At 40.9% G+C, this 18,168-nt stretch overlaps 2 protein-coding genes across 2 annotated transcripts in view; one reads left to right on the top strand and one right to left on the bottom strand.

Annotated features, from left to right (window-relative positions):
- The window catches only part of AAGAB (alpha and gamma adaptin binding protein), a 73,115-nt gene extending 72,464 nt beyond the window's left edge, over positions 1-651 (bottom strand). Inside the window, exon 1 of the mRNA XM_061158001.1 lies at positions 535-651. Within this exon, the coding sequence (XP_061013984.1) occupies positions 535-607 (73 nt within the window). The 5' untranslated portion in view covers positions 608-651. The remainder of the gene's footprint in view (positions 1-534) is intronic.
- A 100-nt stretch (positions 652-751) lies between these two features.
- Positions 752-18,168, top strand: part of IQCH (IQ motif containing H) — a 228,544-nt gene continuing 211,127 nt past the window's right edge. Inside the window, exons 1-3 of the mRNA XM_061158509.1 lie at positions 752-925; positions 6,385-6,507; positions 7,858-7,949. Coding sequence (XP_061014492.1) covers positions 875-925; positions 6,385-6,507; positions 7,858-7,949 — 266 coding nt within the window. The 5' untranslated portion in view covers positions 752-874. The remainder of the gene's footprint in view (positions 926-6,384; positions 6,508-7,857; positions 7,950-18,168) is intronic.

Here is an 18,168-nt window from a genome sequence, read left to right as displayed (position 1 = left end):
TCCAGTAATAACCAAAAACTAATGCTGGCGGAGGGCCTGGTCTCAGGAGGAAGGCAAGGCAGTGAATAACTGAGAGTGGAGGGGGCAAGTTTAACAAGTCTTAACATATACACATGGGGCGGGGGCTGCAGAGGAACAAGAGCAGGGATGACAACATAAATCACGAATCATGCACCTGACGCTCGCGTTCCTAGGTTCAATTCCTAGAGAGCCTTTACAGTTCACCTCAACGGCTGCCCGCCGACAACCCCTGGGTTGAGGTCCTACTTAACAGAAAACGCTGGAACAAACCCCATGGTGGGCCAGGCAGAAACAGAGAAGCAACGAGTATTGTAGCTAACAGTGGACGGGGAACTAGGCACCCTGACCACATCGGAGCGGCACCCGAGGGGCCTCGGGCCACCACCGAGGGGAGAAAGAGTCCAGCGCTCGCGGCGAGGACCGAGACCCCGAGAGAGGCCGCGGTGCCGGGACTGCAGCCCGACGAGGCTTGTCCTGGGGCTTGGAGGCCGGCCCAGAAGCCTTGCTACTCACGTTGCACTAGCCGGTCTGCGGAGAAGGTGGAGGAACAGCTAGTAACGAGCGCGCAGGGGACGCCCGCAGCCATCACTGCGCCCGCGAACCGGTTCCTTCCCGGAGCCACTTCCGCCTTGGGCGATACCAAGGTCTCCGGCGCGCGGGGGAGACGCCCAAGGAAAGCGCGTTCTCAGAAGGCACGGCCGGCCCTGCCTCCTCCCCGCCCCCTCTTCCGCTCCCGGCGTGGACCAGGCTGGGCTTCACTTGGCGTTGCCATGGGGACGAGCTCCCTCCGCGGCAAGTTCCCGAGTCTGGAGACCGCGCCTTCCTGGGGAGGGATCCCCGCCGGGCTGTAGGCATGGCCCAGGAGAAGGAAAACGAAGACCCCGTCGGATCTATCTTAATCCAGGTGGGAAATGGGCCTCTCCTAACCCTGTCCAGCTAGAACCTTTCCAGCGAGCGAGGCCCAGCAGAGCCCATCCACTGACGCTTTCCCACTTAACATGCCGCTGCTCAGATTGCCTCCAACACCACGGTTTAAAGAACTCCCAAGTGTGCCAACCTAGACCTCTCTCGCCAGCCTCACACACCTCTTGAGCCTGACCCTGGAGGTTGCGCGGTCGAAGTGCGACCAGTCCGCCTCTGGTAAAACTCCAGGACGATACACCCCACTGGGACCTTTACTTTGGAAATATCCATGTTCCACTGAGGCACCATTTTTAAATGTTATATTCTGAAAATTTTGATCCTACAATGTAAGGGAAGTGGAGGAGATACAAATCAGACACGTATCTGGGCGGAAGTTGAAATAGGTGAACTGCTTTTGATCTCCTGCATTGCAGGCGGATTCTTTACCAGCTGAGCTACAAGGGAAGCCCTGCTTTTCTTAAGTACCCCAATTTTTTTCGCTCTAAAAGTCCCTTGCATATAATGGAGTTCTGGGGAGGTAATGCACACCATGGTGATTACAGTTAATAATACTGTATATTTGAAAGCAGCTGAGTAAATCTTACAAGTTCTCATCACAAGAAAAAAGTTGTATTATAACTTTACGTGGTGATGGATGTTAACTAGCCTCACTGTGGCAATTATTTAGCAATATGTACAAATATTGACTGATGTTGTCTATGTGAAACTAATATAATGTTTATGTCAATTATATCTCAATAAAAAATAAAAATTCCTTACTTGGGAACAAGATAAAAGCTTGCTGATCAAGTTAAATTTTGAATGTGGAAATGTGACAAAAAGCACAGGAAAGTAACTTTCTCTAATCTGAGGGGGGAACATCAGGAAAGTTTTAATTTCTCAGTACAACTCAGTTTGTGACCTTTACGCTCAGACTTTTCCAGAATGTTAAAAGCACTCCTCCCCCCCCCACATTTATATGTGATAGTTTTAGAACATTTTTGACATATCATCACCTTTAACTCATATATAGCTCTACTTAACTAAAAGTTTGAAGTAATTTCCTAAGGACTGTCAGAACTCTACTCAGATCTGCACTTGGTCTAATTTTTCTTCCTGCCATGATTTGGTCTCTTACCTCCCCTCTGGGAGACTTCTTTAAGTTCACATTTCCAAAATACAAACCCCTAAACTCACCAATTTTATAGACTTCCCCAATATGAATCATACCCAGATCTTCTTACCTCACCTTTTCTTATCCTTGCTTTCACCATCACCTTAGAATGAGTTTAGCCAAACTGCCAAGTGTGAGGGAAGAGTCTCCACAAGACTGCCCCCGCTTAGACTCCAGGCACAAGTTCAGGGGTCCCTAGAACTATCCTTATTTCAGGCCAGCTGCCTACACTTTTGGAAGCCCCAACCATGTCACATTGGCTAATTTGCTAGAGCACTCACAAAACTCAGAAGAGCACTATGTTTATAATTACAGTGTTTTTATAGCAAAAGAATAGAAATGAAAATCAACTAAGGGAAGAGATGCTCAGGGCAGAGCCCAGAAGGGGTACGAATGGAGCTTCCAGCCATTTTCTCCCAGTGGAGTCATAGAGGGCATTACCTCCTTTCAGTCATGATATGTGACAACATATACAGATTATGGCCAACTAGGAAAGCTTTCCCAAGATTTTAATGTCCAGAGGTTTTATTGGAGCTCAGTCACAATGCTCATTTGGCTGACTTTAGTCTTCAGCCCTTCCCAGAGAGCAGACTAATGATTTTAGTCTAATTCCTCTAGAGATTAGAACTAATACAGCACAGCTCAAAGCACCCATCATAAACCCCATTCCCATCAAGTGGGATACTCCAGGGGCCTAGTGATCACTTCCCAGGATCTAAGGGCAGAGGCTGGATCTCTCTTTGGGAAGAACTAGGAATAATCATATCCATGTTGATCAACACCCCTACTTGCTTAAAAGGGTTACTTTGTACACACTTAAGTGGAGGGCTATGTAGAGAAAGAGAGGCTACCCCTTAATCTAATTATTGAGTCTGATCTGTAGATACAGTGTAAAATTCTCCCTGATACAATGTAGAATATGTATAATGAGGGGAAAAAATTAATATTATATGTAGTCATGAATGGATGTGAGAGATGGACTATAGAGAAAGCTGAGTGCCAAAGAATTGATGCTTTTGAACTGTGGCATTGGAGAAGACTCTTGAGAGTCCCTAGGACTGCAAGAAGATCCAACCAGTCCATCCTAAAGGAAATCAGTCCTGAATATTCACTGGAAGGACTGATGCTGAAGCTGAAACTCCAATACTTTGGCCACCTGATGCAAAGAACTGACTCATTGGAAAAGACCCTGATGTTGGGAAAGGTTGAAGGTGGGAGGAGAAGAGGATGACAGAGGATGAGTGAGATGGTTGGGTGGCATCACCAACTCGATGGACATGAGTTTGGGTAAACTCCAGGAGTTGGTGATAGACAGGGAGGACTGGCATGCTACAGTCCATGGGGTCACAAAGAGTCGGACATGACTGAGTGACTGAACTGAATTGACTGAACTCTTATCAACCTCTTCTGTCTGGTTTGCCAGGACTGTACAACATATAACAATAAAATGAGAATGACACATTTAAACTCTTATCTTTAGCTTTTATCTCAAAGTGTGACCCTAGGACTAATAGAGAAATGGAATTATAAGACTGCTTTTGACAAAACTGAGTCTCATTGCATGGCTCTTAAATTCTAGGAAATTCCCTGGCAGTCCAGTGGTTAAGACTCCTCATGCCAAGAGCTCAGGTTCAATCCCTGGTTGGGGAACTAAGACTTGGAACTAAGATCCAAGTCTTTTGGTATGGCAAAAGACTAAAAAATAATTTAAATTGTAGAGCAATTTTTGTCTGCATTACATCTTTTGAGAGCTTATTATAAGTAGCCCTGTCCCAAACTGTCAAAATCTTCCTCCAACTGGGAAATGTATGGAAAGCAATGTATTTGATGATCACAAAAATGATGGGTGACACCTAAAATTTCAGTATGGAAGAGTGAATCTATTTGAAGAAATAACAAAGATTTAGAACTTAATCTTTTTCTACCCAGGTCTGGTGAAACATTTCCTACAGTAGTTGTCTCTGTTGCAGCTATACAAACAGATGTGCAGTTACTAAGAGGGAAGAAGACAATACCTGGCTAGGAAAGTAAAAAGCTCTTGAGAAAGATTAAGAGAATAATTCAAATCAATGAATATTTACTAAGTGCCAGTTACAAAGTGCTTCACTAGGTTTTACCAACCAGAAGAGAATTAGCATTGGCTCAGTGCCCTCCTCTGTGGCTGGCCCCTGTACAAAGCACTTTACAATATTTTTAACTCATTTTATTCTTGCCACTATATTGAAAGGTGCTATTTATCCCCATTTTACAGATAAGGACACTAAGGCTCTAAAAAAAAAAAAAAGTAAATTGGCCTATCTCCGTTTAGTAAAGAAGGAAATAGAATTCTAGTTCATAGCTGTCTGATTCCAAAGCCTATATTATTAGTTCATTTTCACATGTATTGTCTCATTTTCATTCCATAAGAAGAGTAATTCACTTTTTCCCCCTTGGCGAGGACACTAGAGGGAATGTGGATGGTGTGCGTGGACATCGTGTGACTAGTAATAGAACAAGGAATCATGTTCGTCTGCCTTTTACCGAGTTCCTACTGTTAGATTATTACCTATTATCTCACAACTCTATGAAGACATAATGGTTCCTACAAAGCAGATGAAGTAGCCAGATTTTCAGTTCCCAGATAAATAATCCAGTGTTGTTTTCACTCCTTCCAGCAGTTGACAGGTATAATTATAGAAGGATACATGAAGCTACAAATACTAGAGCTACAAGAAGGAAATTCAGTGCATTCAAAAGTTGGGCCAAGGGCTTCCCTGGTGGTCCAGTGGTTAAGAATCCTCCTGCCAATGCAGGGAACATGGGTTCAATCCCTGCTCTCCGAAGATCCCAAATGCCTTGTGGCAACTAAGCCTGTGAGCTATAACTACTGAGCCAGCGCTCTAGAGCCACAACTACTGAAGCCCGTGTGCCTAGAGCCCATGCTCTGCAACAAGTCACCACAATGAGAAGTCCATGCACAACTAAAGAAAAATGAAGACCCAATGCAACCATAAATAAATAAATCTTAAAAAAGAAAAAGTTAAACCAAAAAATTATGGACCTGGAAGTGGGCTTGCCCTTGAACTGGCTTTTTGTACTTTCCAAATGTGTTTAGACAATAGACTGTAAATAGCTTGCAGCAGTAATTTGGACAAAAAAATTTAAAAAAGTATTAATACATCTTTATCCTTAGTGCCTATCAGCAAACAGTAGGTGTGTTCAAATTTCAATCTGTGAGCCCTGGAGGCTTGACATGATAATTTGTGCAGGGCACAAATGACCTGATCCGTCTGCCAGACTGCTGCTCATCAGTGAAAAGATGCAAATCTTTTGATCTTTCAAATACTTGGCTCCTTGGGAATGTTTGAGAGTAATTGATAACATAGGCTGGATCAATGTGTAGGTCCAGTTATACCAACAGAGAAAAAGGTAACTGTTTCAAAATGCCCTTAGCAACCCAATCTGCAGATTGTTATTGGTGTGACTATTGCTGAAACAGGTGTTGGGTTCATAAATTTGCATAGCAAAATGTTTCTCTTGTGGCAGCAGCCCATGCCATAATTGGTGCCATCTGTATTTGTCTCCAGAAGTTTGGTTTCTAATATGAAGGCAGAGAATCTTGTGCTAATTTTATAATGCTCATGTTACTCTGAGGGTGCTTGACTTTGGAGAAATGTTCATCATTTCTAAGGGAAATATGAACTGAAGGAGAATGTTCAAGTAATGACATGTTGCTTTTTCTTCATGGATTGTTTTCATTTCTGAGTACTTAAAACAAAATTAAGGTCACACCTACAGAACTGCTTCTTCAGAGTACTAGGTGGGGAAGATCTAGCTAGAATGGAAAACCAACAGACCCTGTCAACATATTTATAATTCTCTTTTGACAGGCACTGTTTTCACTAGAACCTCTCTTTTCTGGAAGTTTTCTTTCTTCTTTTTAACCTCTCAATCAATTAGTAGAAATCAGAGTTTGGAATGAACTTTTTCTTATATCTGACTCACCTTCTTTTCCACCAGAGAAAGCAGAAGTTATTTGGGTTGCAATTTTATCTTGGATCTGTTTCTAATGGGGGAAGGACAAATAGAAAATTGTATGAAATCTTAATTTTTCTAAATCTGAAAGACAGTAATGGAGCCATCTAATAAAACACATCCTAGAATTACAAGGACAGTCTTTTCAATGAACACCATCTTTAAATCAACTTTATTGTCTCTAAGCAGTTCACGCAGGTTGCAAACCTTTAAACTAAGTAACTGTTTTAGGTGTAATATTTATGTATTCTTTTACATTTTTCTCTCTTTAGGTCCATGAAGATCTTTATGAATTGAGGGAGAAATTAACAAAATTCCCGCTTGAGGAAAAAGGCGGGGCTCTGGACATTCAGAATCTTGAAACAGCAATCAAAAGGACTGAAATGGGGTTAAAAGTAAGTAGAGCTTTAGATATTAAATAAAATCCTGGAAGGAGACAAAGATTCCTCAAGAAGAACTGTGCTTCTCACAGGTTCTGTGTAATTCTGGAACAGAGGGGGCTTCGGTTGGTCATCAGCTTTCCCATCCTGTTTCTTTTTTAAGAATGTTGATTATTAGCTGGTTGATTGATTTACATCCTGTCACATGCCACAAAGAATGTGAGATATGGATAATATATGGTTATGCAGTAATTTATGACCCCTAAAATGTGGTTTGATAAAAAGAATTTATAATTTTAAAAATAACTACTTAGTCCAACAGTATGCCTGACAGAAAAGGATTCATACCAATACACTGCAGAGAGTTTCTATCAGAATCACTGGGATTCTAAAAAATAAGAGTTCACTCTTCCTCAATAGCTTAAGTATTTTAAGATTAAGTAATTTTTAAATATTATAACCTAGTACATAACACTGGAAATAGAAATAAAGTAGATAGGAGGACTTTCCTGTGGTGGTCCAGTGGCTAAGACCCCAAGCTTCTAATGCAGGGGGGCCTGGGTTCAATTTCTGCTCAGGATACGAGATCCCACATGCTGTAACTAAGAGTTCACATGCCCCAACTAAAGAGCCCATGCGTTGCAATAAAGACCTGGCACAGCCAAATAAATAACTAAATACTTAAAAAATAAAGTAGATAGGACCTTCATTATTATAGATGGACCTAAGGGCACGGAGGAGTCCAATCTTCAGACTAGGATCACCCTCATGTACAAAATCAGGATCTATTAGCACGTGGTTCCAATAAAGACTGCCTCCATCATCTAGACCTCCATCAGCATCTCTACTCTTGCTTCCAACCTTCACTGTTCCATCTTAATGGCTTCCTAGCTCAGCTCCTGAGGCTGAGAGATGTGGTTTAGCATGCTGTTGTCCTATATAACATGATGGTGAGAGGGCTGGACCCAGCTGGAGTCTTTGGGTTTGGCCATTTAAAATAATCTGTTACCTGAAGGCCAAACTCTTTGCTCAGATGCTTGCTTGAAGTCCTAGTCAGAGAAAGACATTCTGTGTCCATGGTACCGAGCAAGTCTCCCTGACCAAGGAGCAAACTGACTACTGTGCAGTTTCATTTGTGAAGATGCTACTTAAGCTTCGAGTCTCAACTGTTTATGATACTTTTTGGGATGAAGTAATTTGCCCTTGAGATGCCTAGTGATACCTTAGGCTTGTAATAAACACATAGCATGTTATGTCTTTTGGCTTAATTACACCACTCAGAGGGTGAACCTAATGAAATGGAGAAAATTAGGTGAGGATTTCCAGTCCACTCTAATGGCCTAAACTTTAACTTTTCTGTAACAGATACACATCGAGAAGTATTTAAACGTTGTACACCAACATGTGTTAACAACTCCTATTGATTATAACTTATATTCGTCTCATGCTTCCAAATGGTAAGTAAAATAGCCATTTTAGGGTCTAAAATAAAGACAAAAAAAAACAAACTTTGCTCATTCAGTGAGATGACTGTAAAGACAAAATTTCCTTGGCTTTGTTTATATCCGTTCTACTAATTTCCATACAAGTTTTGCATATGAAGATAATGGCAGAATTTAAACTTTAATAGTTATTCTGTGTTATTTTTACTGCATTTTAATGCTTGATGTCATGACAGTTATTTCTGGGTCCTAGTTTTGGTGTTACATCTTTTATATTTTTAGTAAAGCATATCCCAAATTCAAAGGCTTCACTGGTTGCTCAATGGGAAAGAATCTACCTGTCAATGCAGGAGATGCAGATTCAATCCCTGGGTCAGGAAGATCCCTTGCAGAAGGAAATGGCAACCCACACCAGTATTCTTGCCTGGGACATCCCATGGACAGAGGACGCTGGTAGGCTACAGTCTATTGGGTCTCAAAAGAATCAGACACGACTTAGTAACTAGATAATAACAACAACATGCCAAATTCAATTCTTAGAGGAAATATTTTAAAGCAAATCAATTTTTATGCTATTTAGATCATGTGGAGCTTTCTTTACACTTTTTAGCCTGTCATATATGCTTTACTGTAAAGATGATTTTGGTATCCAGGGTAAACAAAACAAAAGTAATAAAACTTGCTTGAAATGTTGGCTCAGATGGTAAAGAATCTATCTGCAATGTAGGAGACCCAGGTTCAATCCCTGAGTCAGGAAGATCTCCTGGAGAAGGTAATGGGTACCCACTCTAGTATTCTTGCCTGGGGAATTCCATGGACAGAGGAGCCTGGTGGGCTGCAGTCCATGGGGTCCAAAAGAGTCAGACACAACTGAGCAACTGACATATACATTAATAATACAACCTAAGAGATGATTTATTAAAATTAGTAAATGACCTTTTCACACACAACTATATATAAAAGAGATAACTAATAAGAACCTACTGTATGGCACAGGGAACTCAATACCCTGTAATGATTTATATAGGAAAAGAATCTAAAAAACAGTGGATATATGTATCAGTATCAGTATTTGTTCAGTTGCTCAGTTGTGTCCGACTCTTTGGGACCTCATAAACCACAGCACGCCAGACCTACCTGTCTATCACCAACTCCTGGAGTTCACCCAAACTCATGTCCGTTGAGTTGGTGATGCCGTCCAACCATCTCATCCTCTGTCATCCCCTTCTCCTCCTGCCCTCAATCTTTCCCAGCATCAGGGTCTTTTCGAAGGAGTCAGCTCTTTGCATCAGGTGGGCAAAGTATTGGAGTTTCAGCTTCAACATCACTCCCTCCAATGAACACCCAGAACTGATCTCCTTTAGGATGGACTGGCTGGATCTCCTTGCAGTCCAAGGGACTCTCAAGAGTCTTCTCCAATACCACAGTTCAAAAGCATCAATTCTTCAGTGCTCAGCTTTCTTTATAGTGCAACTCACATCCATAAATGACTACTGGAAAAAGCATAGCCTTGACTAGACAGACCTTTGTTGACAAAGTAATGTCTCTGCTTTTTCATATGCTGTCTAGGTTGGTCATAACTTTCTTTTCAAGGAGTGTTTTTTAATTTCATGGCTGCAGTCACCATCTGCAGTGATTTTGGAGCCCCAAAAAATAAAGTCTGATACTGCTTCCACTGTTTCCGCATCTGTTTGCCATGAAGTGATGGGACCAGATACCATGATCTTAGTTTTCTGAATGTTGAGCTTTAAGCCAACTTTTTCACTCTCCTCTTTCACTTTCATCAAGAGTCTCTTTAGTTCTTCTTCACTTTCTGCCATAAGGGTGGTGTCATCTGCATATCTGAGTTTATTGATATTTCTCCTGGCAATCTTGATTCCAGCTTGTGCTTCTTCCAGCCCAGTGTTTCTCATGATGCACTCTGCATATAAGTTAAATAAGCAGGGTGACAATATACAGCCTTGACGTACTCCTTTCCCTATTTGGAACCAGTCTGTTGTTCCATGTCCAGTTCTAACTGTTGCTCTCTGACCTGCATACAGGTTTCTCAAGAGGCAGGTCAGGTGGTCTGGTATTCCCATCTCTTAAAGAATTTTCCACAGTTTATTGTGACCCACACAGTCAAAGGCTTTGGCGTAGTCAATAAAGCAGAAGTAGATGTTATTCTGGAACTCTCTTGCTTTTTCGATGATCCAGCGGATGTTGGCAACTTGATCTCTGGTTCCTCTGCCTTTTCTAAAACCAGCTTGAACATCTGGAAGTTCACGGTTCATGTATTACTGAAGCCTGGCTTGAAGAATTTTGAGCATTACTTTACTACTGTGTGAGATGAGTGCAATTGTGCAGTAGTTTGAGCATTCCTTGGGATTGCCTTTCTTTGGGATTGGAATGAAAACTGACCTTTTCCAGTCCCATGGCCACTGCTGAGTTTTCCAAATCTGCTGACATATTGAGTGCAGCACTTTCACAGCATCATCTTTTAGGATTTGAAATAGCTCAGCTGGATCACCTCTACTAGCTTTGTTTGTAGTGATGCTTCCAAAGGCCCACTTGACTTCAGATTCCAGGATGTCTGGCTCTAGGTGAGTGGTATACTGTAGGTGAATATATATGTATAACTGATTGTAAACCAACCATAGTAAAAAAAAAAAAAAAAATTAAAAAGAAATAAAAAGAGAAATAACCTTTTCTTACTTTGGACCTTCTTCCATCCAGGCCTGAATTGAAGTGAACATAGATCAGGGTTTTGTATGAAGCTTAAAACCCTGTGGTCCTTTTTGCATCATAAATACTTATCAAGAGTAAATGAATCATATCAGACAGGGAGGTCAAGTTTCAGAGAGAAACCCAGAGATACAACCAGGTCCCAGCTCTTGTAGTGGGGAACAGAGCCTCGGGTGTTCAATGTACCCGTTTCCCATTTCCCTCCATGAAGGTAGTACCATAGGCAACCATCATCCATTGGCAGAGGCAACCCTTCCCTAGTCTGTCTAGTTTGAAGTCATTTATATCTTAGGGTTTTGTTTGTTTGTTTGTTTTGGCCATACTGTGCAGCTTGTGGGATCTTAGTTCCCCCATCAGATATCAAACCCATGCCCTTGGCAATGAAAGCATGAAGTCCTAACTAGTGGACCACCAGAGAATTGCCCTATCTTAGATTTTTTATTTTTTTATTTATTTATTTTTTTTTGTATATGTTATTTTATTTTATTTTTTGTCTTTTTTTTTAATTTTTATTATTATTATTATTATTTTTTCCAGTGGGTTTTGTCATACATTGATATGAATCAGCCATGGATTTACACGTATTCCCCATCCCGATCCCCGCTCCCACCTCCCTCTCCACCCGATTCCCCCAGGTCCTCCCAGTGCACCAGGCTGGAGCACTTGTCTCATGCATCCCACCTGGGCTGGTGATCTGTTTCACCATAGATAGTATACATGCTGTTCTTTTGAAATATCCCACCCTCACATTCTCCCACAGAGTTCAAAAGTCTGTTCTCTATTTCTGTGTCTCTTTTTCTGTTTTGCATATAGGGTTATCGTTACCATCTTTCTAAATTCCATATATATGTGATAGTATGCTGTAATGTTCTTTATCTTTCTGGCTTACTTCACTCTGTATAAGGGGCTCCAGCTTCATCCATCTCATTAGGACTGGTTCAAATGAATTCTTTTTAACGGCTGAGTAATATTCCATGGTGTATATGTACCACAGCTTCCTTATCCATTCATCTGCTGATGGGCATCTAGGTTGCTTCCATGTCCTGGCTATTATAAACAGTGCTGCGATGAACATTGGGGTGCACGTGTCTCTTTCAGATCTGGTTTCCTCAGTGTGTATGCCCAGGAGTGGGATTGCTGGGTCATATGGCAGTTCTATTTCCAGTTTTTTAAGAAATCTCCACACTGTTTTCCATAGCGGCTATACTAGTTTGCATTCCCACCAACAGTGTAAGAGGGTTCCCTTTTCTCCACACCCTCTCCAGCATTTATTGCTTGTAGACTTTTGGATAGCAGCCATCCTGACTGGCGTGTAATGGTACCTCATTGTGGTTTTGATTTGCATTTCTCTAATAATGAGTGATGTTGAGCATCTTTTCATGTGTTTGTTAGCCATCTGTATGTCTTCTTTGGAGAAATGTCTGTTTAGTTCTTTGGCCCATTTTTTGATTGGGGCATTTATTTTTCTGGAGTTGAGCTTCAGGAGTTGCTTGTATATTTTTGAGATTAATCCTTTGTCTGTTTCTTCATTTGCTATTATTTTCTCCCAATCTGAAGGCTGTCTTTTCACCTTACTTATAGTTTCCTTTGTAGTGCAAAAGCTTTTAAGTTTCATTAGGTCCCATTTGTTTAGTTTTGCTTTTATTTCCAATATTCTGGGAGGTGGGTCATAGAGGATCTTGCTGTGGTTTATGTCGGAGAGTGTTTTGCCTATGTTCTCCTCTAGGAGTTTTATAGTTTCTGATCTTACATTTAGATCTTTAATCCATTTTGAGTTTATTTTTGTGTATGGTGTTAGAAAGTGTTCTAGTTTCATTCTTTTACAAGTGGTTGACCAGTTTTCCCAGCACCACTTGTTAAAGAGGTTGTCTTTTTTCCATTGTATATCCTTGCCTCCTTTGTCAAAGATAAGGTGTCCATAGGTTCGTGGATTTATCTCTGGGCTTTCTATTCTGTTCCATTGATCTATATTTCTGTCTTTGTGCCAGTACCATACTGTCTTGATGACTGTGGCTTTGTAGTAGAGTCTGAAGTCAGGCAGGTTGATTCCTCCAGTTCCATTCTTCTTTCTCAAGATTACTTTGGCTATTTGAGGTTTTTTGTATTTCCATACAAATTGTGAAATTATTTGTTCTAGTTCTGTGAAAAATATCGTTGGTAGCTTGATAGGGATTGCATTGAATCTATAGACATCTTTGGGTAGAATAGCCATTTTGACAATGTTGATTCTTCCAATCCATGAACACGGTATGTTTCTCCATCTGTTTGTGTCCTCTTTGATTTCTGTCATCAGTGTTTTATAGTTTTCTATGTATAGGTCTTTTGTTTCTTTAGGTAGATATACTCCTAAGTATTTTATTCTTTTTGTTGCAATGGTGAATGGTATTGTTTCCTTAATTTCTCTTTCTGTTTTTTCATTGTTAGTATATAGGAATGCAAGGGATTTCTGTGTGTTAATTTTATATCCTGCAACTTTACTATATTCATTGATTAGCTCTAGTAATTTTCTGGTAGAGTCTTTAGGGTTTTCTATGTAGAGGATCATGTCATCTGCAAACAGTGAGAGTTTCACTTCTTCTTTTCCTATCTGGATTCCTTTTACTTCTTTTTCTGCTCTGATTGCTGTGGCCAGAACTTCCAACACTATGTTGAATAGTAGTGGTGAGAGTGGGCACCCTTGTCTTGTTCCTGATTTCAGGGGAAATGCTTTCAATTTTTCACCATTGAGGGTGATGCTTGCTGTGGGTTTGTCATATATAGCTTTTATTATGTTGAGGTATGTTCCTTCTATTCCTGCTTTCTGGAGAGTTTTAATCATAAATGAGTGTTGAATTTTGTCAAAGGCTTTCTCTGCATCTATTGAGATAATCATATGGTTTTTATCTTTCAATTTGTTAATGTGGTGTATTACATTGATTGATTTGCGGATATTGAAGAATCCTTGCATTCCTGGGATAAAGCCCACTTGGTCATGGTGTATGATTTTTTTAATATGTTGTTGGATTCTGTTTGCTAGAATTTTGTTAAGGATTTTTGCATCTATGTTCATCAGTGATATTGGCCTGTAGTTTTCTTTTTTTGTGGCATCTTTGTCTGGTTTTGGAATTAGGGTGATGGTGGCCTCATAGAATGAGTTTGGAAGCTTACCTTCATCTGCAATTTTCTGGAAGAGTTTGAGTAAGATAGGTGTTAGCTCTTCTCTAAATTTTTGGTAGAATTCAGCTGTGAAGCCATCTGGTCCTGGGCTTTTGTTTGCTGGAAGATTTTTGATTACAGCTTCGATTTCCTTGCTTGTGATGGTTCTGTTAAGATCTTCTGTTTCTTCCTGATTCAGTTTTGGAAAGTTATACTTTTCTAAGAATTTGTCCATTTCATCCAAGTTGTCCATTTTATTGGCATAGAGCTGCTGGTAGTAGTCTCTTATGATCCTTTGTATTTCAGTGTTGTCTGTTGTGATCTTTCCATTTTCATTTCTAATTTTGTTAATTTGGTTCTTCTCTCTTTGTTTCTTAATGAGTCTTGCTAATGGTTTGTCAATTTTGTTTATTTTTTCAAAAAACCAGCTTTTAGCTTTGTTGATTTTTGCTATGGTCTCTTTAGTTTCTTTTGCATTTATTTCTACCCTGATTTTTAAGATTTCTTTCCTTCTGCTAACCCTGGGGTCCTTCATTTCTTCCTTCTCTAATTGCTTTAGGTGTAGAGTTAGGTTATTTATTTGTTTTTTTTCTTGTTTCTTGATGTAAGCCTGTAATGCTATGAACCTTCCCCTTAGCACTGCTTTTACAGTGTCCCATAGTTTTTGGGTTGTTGTGTTTTCATTTTCATTCATTTCTATACATATTTTGATTTCTTTTTTGATTTCTTCTATGATTTGTTGGTTATTCAGAAGCGTGTTATTTACCCTCCATATGTTTGAAGTTTTAACAATTTTTTTCCTGTAATTGAGATCTAATCTTACTGCACTGTGGTCAGAAAAGATGACTGGAATGATTTCAATTTTTTTGAATTTTCCAAGACCAGATTTATGGCCCAGGATGTGATCTATTCTGGAGAAGGTTCCGTGTGCACTTGAGAAAAAGGTGAAGTTGATTGTTTTGGGGTGAAATGTCCTATAGATATCAATTAGGTCTAGGTGGTCCATTGTGTCATTTAAGGTTTGTGTTTCCTTGTTAATTTTCTGTTTAGTTGATCTATCCATAGTTGTGAGCGGGGTATTAAAGTCTCCCACTATTATTGTGTTACTATTAATTTCCTCTTTCATACTTGTTAGTGTTTGCCGCACATATTGTGGTGCTCCTATGTTGGGTGCATATATATTTATAATTGTTATATCTTCTTCTTTGATTGATCCTTTGATCATTATGTAGTGTCCTTCTTTGTCTCTTTTCACATCCTTTATTTGAAAGTCTATTTTATCTGATATGAGTATTGCGACTCCTGCTTTCTTTTGGTCTCCATTTGCATGAAATATTTTTTTCCAGCCCTTCACTTTTAGTCTGTATGTGTCTCTTGTTTTGAAGTGGGTCTCTTGTAGACAGCATATATAGGGGTCTTGTTTTTGTATCCATTCAGCCAATCTTTGTCTTTTGGTTGGGGCATTCAACCCATTTACATTTAGGGTAATTATTGATAAGTGTGGTCCCGTTGCCATTTACTTTGTTGTGTTGGGTTCACGTTTATACAACCTTTCTGCATTTCCTATCTAGAGAAGATCCTTTAGCATTTGTTGAAGAGCTGGTTTGGTGGTGCTGAATTCTCTCAGCTTTTGCTTATCTGTAAAGCTTTTGAATTCTCCTTCATATCTGAATGAGATCCTTGCTGGATACAATAATCTAGGTTGTAGGTTATTCTCTTTCATTACTTTCAGTACGTCCTGCCATTCCCTTCTGGCCTGGAGGGTTTCTATTGATAGATCAGCTGTTATCCTTATGGGAATCCCTTTGTGTGTTATTTGTTGTTTTTCCCTTGCTGCTTTTAATATTTGTTCTTTGTGTTTGATCTTTGTTAATTTGATTAATATGTGTCTTGGGGTGTTTCACCTTGGGTTTATCCTGTTTGGGACTCTCTGGGTTTCTTGGACTTGGGTGGCTATTTCCTTCCCCATTTTAGGGAAATTTTCAGCTATTATCTCCTCGAGTATTTTCTCATGGCCTTTCTTTTTGTCTTCTTCTTCTGGGACTCCTATGATTCGAATGTTGGGGCGTTTCACAGTGTCCCAGAGGTCCCTGAGGTTGTCCTCATTTCTTTTGATCCTTTTTTCTTTTTTCCTCTCTGCTTCATTTATTTCCATCATTTTATCTTCTACCTCACTTATCCTATCTTCTGCCTCCATTATTCTACTCTTGGTTCCCTCCAAAGTGTTTTCGATCTCATTCATTGCATTATTCATTTTTAATTGACTCTTTTTTATTTCTTCTAGGTCTTTATTAAACATTTCTTGAATCTTTTCAATCTTTGTTTCCAGGCTATTTATCTGTAACTCCATTTTGTTTTCAAGATTTTGGATCATTTTTATTATCATTATTCTAAATTCTTTTTCAGGTAGATTCCCTATCTCCTCCTCTTTTGTTTGACTTGGTGGGCATTTTTCATGTTCTTTTACCTGTTGGGTATTTCTTTGCCTTTTCATGTTGTTTAGATTGCTGTATCTGGAGTGGGCTTTCTGTATTCTGGAGGTCTGTGGTTCCTTTTTATTGTGGAGGATTAACCCACTGGGTGGGGTTAGACGATTGGCTTGTCAAGGTTTCCTGGTTAGGGAAGCTTGCTTCAGTGTTCTGGTGCGTGGAACTTGATTTCTTCTCTTTGGAGAGCAATGGAGTGCCCAGTAATGAGTTTTGAGATGGGTCTATGTGTTAGGTGTGACCTTGGGCAGCCTGTATGTTGATGTTCAGGGCTATGTTCCTGCGTTGCTGGAGAATTTGCGTGGTATGTCTTGCTCTAAAACTTATTGGCTCTTGGGTGGTGGTTGGTTTCAGTGTAGGTATGAAGGCTTTTGGACAGTCACTTATTACTTAAAGTTCCATGTAGTCAGGAGTTTTCTGGTGTTTTCAGGTTTTGGGCTTAAGTCTCCTGCCTCTGGATTTCAGTTTTATTCTTCCTGTAGTCTCAGGACTTCTCCAACTATACAGCCCTGATAAGAAAACTTCTAGGTTAATGGCTAAAAGATTCTCCCCCGTTAGGGACACCCAGAGAGGTTCACAGAGTTACACGAAGAAGAGGAGAGGGAGGAGGGAGATAGAGATGAGCAGGAGAAACAAGGGGACTCAAGAGGAGAGAGACAGATCTACGCAGCTGTCTGTTCCCAGAGTGTTCTCCGTAGCCCAGTCACCTACAAAGATTCACAGAATTGGATTGGGAAGAGAAGGGTAAAGGAGGAAATAGAGGTGTTCTGAGGTAGAAAACGGAGAGTCAAGATTGGGAGAGAATAATCTTCGATTTAAAAATAGGGCTTCTCTTCTTTTTTTTGTGTAAGGTTATAGTGTATTGAAAATGAAAATTAAGGAGTAGTAGAGGAGTACTAGAGGACTTTAAAAGAAATAAGAGAAAAAGAAAAATAGAAAATAGAAGAGAAAAAGGAAAGAAAAAGAAAGAAAAAGAAAAAAAAATTTTTTTCCCTAATTAAAAAAAATCATAAAAATCTATGGAAATGAAAGTTAAGGAGTAATGGGGGAGTAATAGGGGATTTTAAAGGAAAATAAAAGAGAAAAAATAAAAAATAAAAAAAAAAGAGAAAAAAAAAAAAGAGAAAAAAGTAAAATTATATCTAGGAGTTTCTCTGGAGCTGTTATGGTCAGTGTGGGTTCGGCTCAGTTTCAGATAGCTCCTCATTCCAGCTTACACGTCTCGATATCTACAGGTCCTTTCCGGTGTAGTCAATGTTTCCTAGAGGGATTTTAATCTGTTGCACCAGTCCCTTCTGAAGCAGTTCCCTTTGTTTATTTGGCTTCTGTTTGCCGGTCTCTTCAGAGCCTCATTTCCGCCCTGACACAGGCGGGCGGAGGTGGACTCTTATTCAGGTAGCTGGTTCCGTCGCTCTGCCGGGAGGGGCTGTCGCTGTGGTGACGGGCTGGCGCCGCGGGGCGGGGCTGGCGCTGCCGGGAGGGGCTGACGCTGCCCTCTCCGTCTGCGCCGCTCAGGCTCCCGGCTGTCCTATATGGAGCGCGCCCCGCGCTGCGCGAGGTTCCAGCCCTCGGGTGTTCCACAAAAGCGCGGAAGGAAAAGCTGCGCCTGCTCTCTGTGCCTTCCCCGTCAGAGCGGTCCAGGCAGCCAGGGGCTTGGTGGGCGCACTCTCCCCAGGTGTGGCGCGCCCCCTCCCTTCCGCGGACCCAGTCTCAGTTTCCGCTGGCGCCAGTCGGGTGCGCGCGCCTTCTGCCCTCCGCGTCCCCAGCCCCAGTCCCCGCCCGCGCCGGTCGGGTGCCTGCGCCCTGTGTCTCGCCGCGACCTTCCCCTCCCCCCTGCCTCCTGCCTCCGGCGGGGCTGGGCCGGTCCGCAGACTGCGTGCTCTTCTCTG

The sequence above is a fragment of the Dama dama genome, chromosome 12, assembly GCF_033118175.1.
Source record: "Dama dama isolate Ldn47 chromosome 12, ASM3311817v1, whole genome shotgun sequence".
Lineage (NCBI taxonomy): Eukaryota > Metazoa > Chordata > Mammalia > Artiodactyla > Cervidae > Dama > Dama dama.
This window is presented reverse-complemented; position numbering and strand designations above follow the sequence as displayed.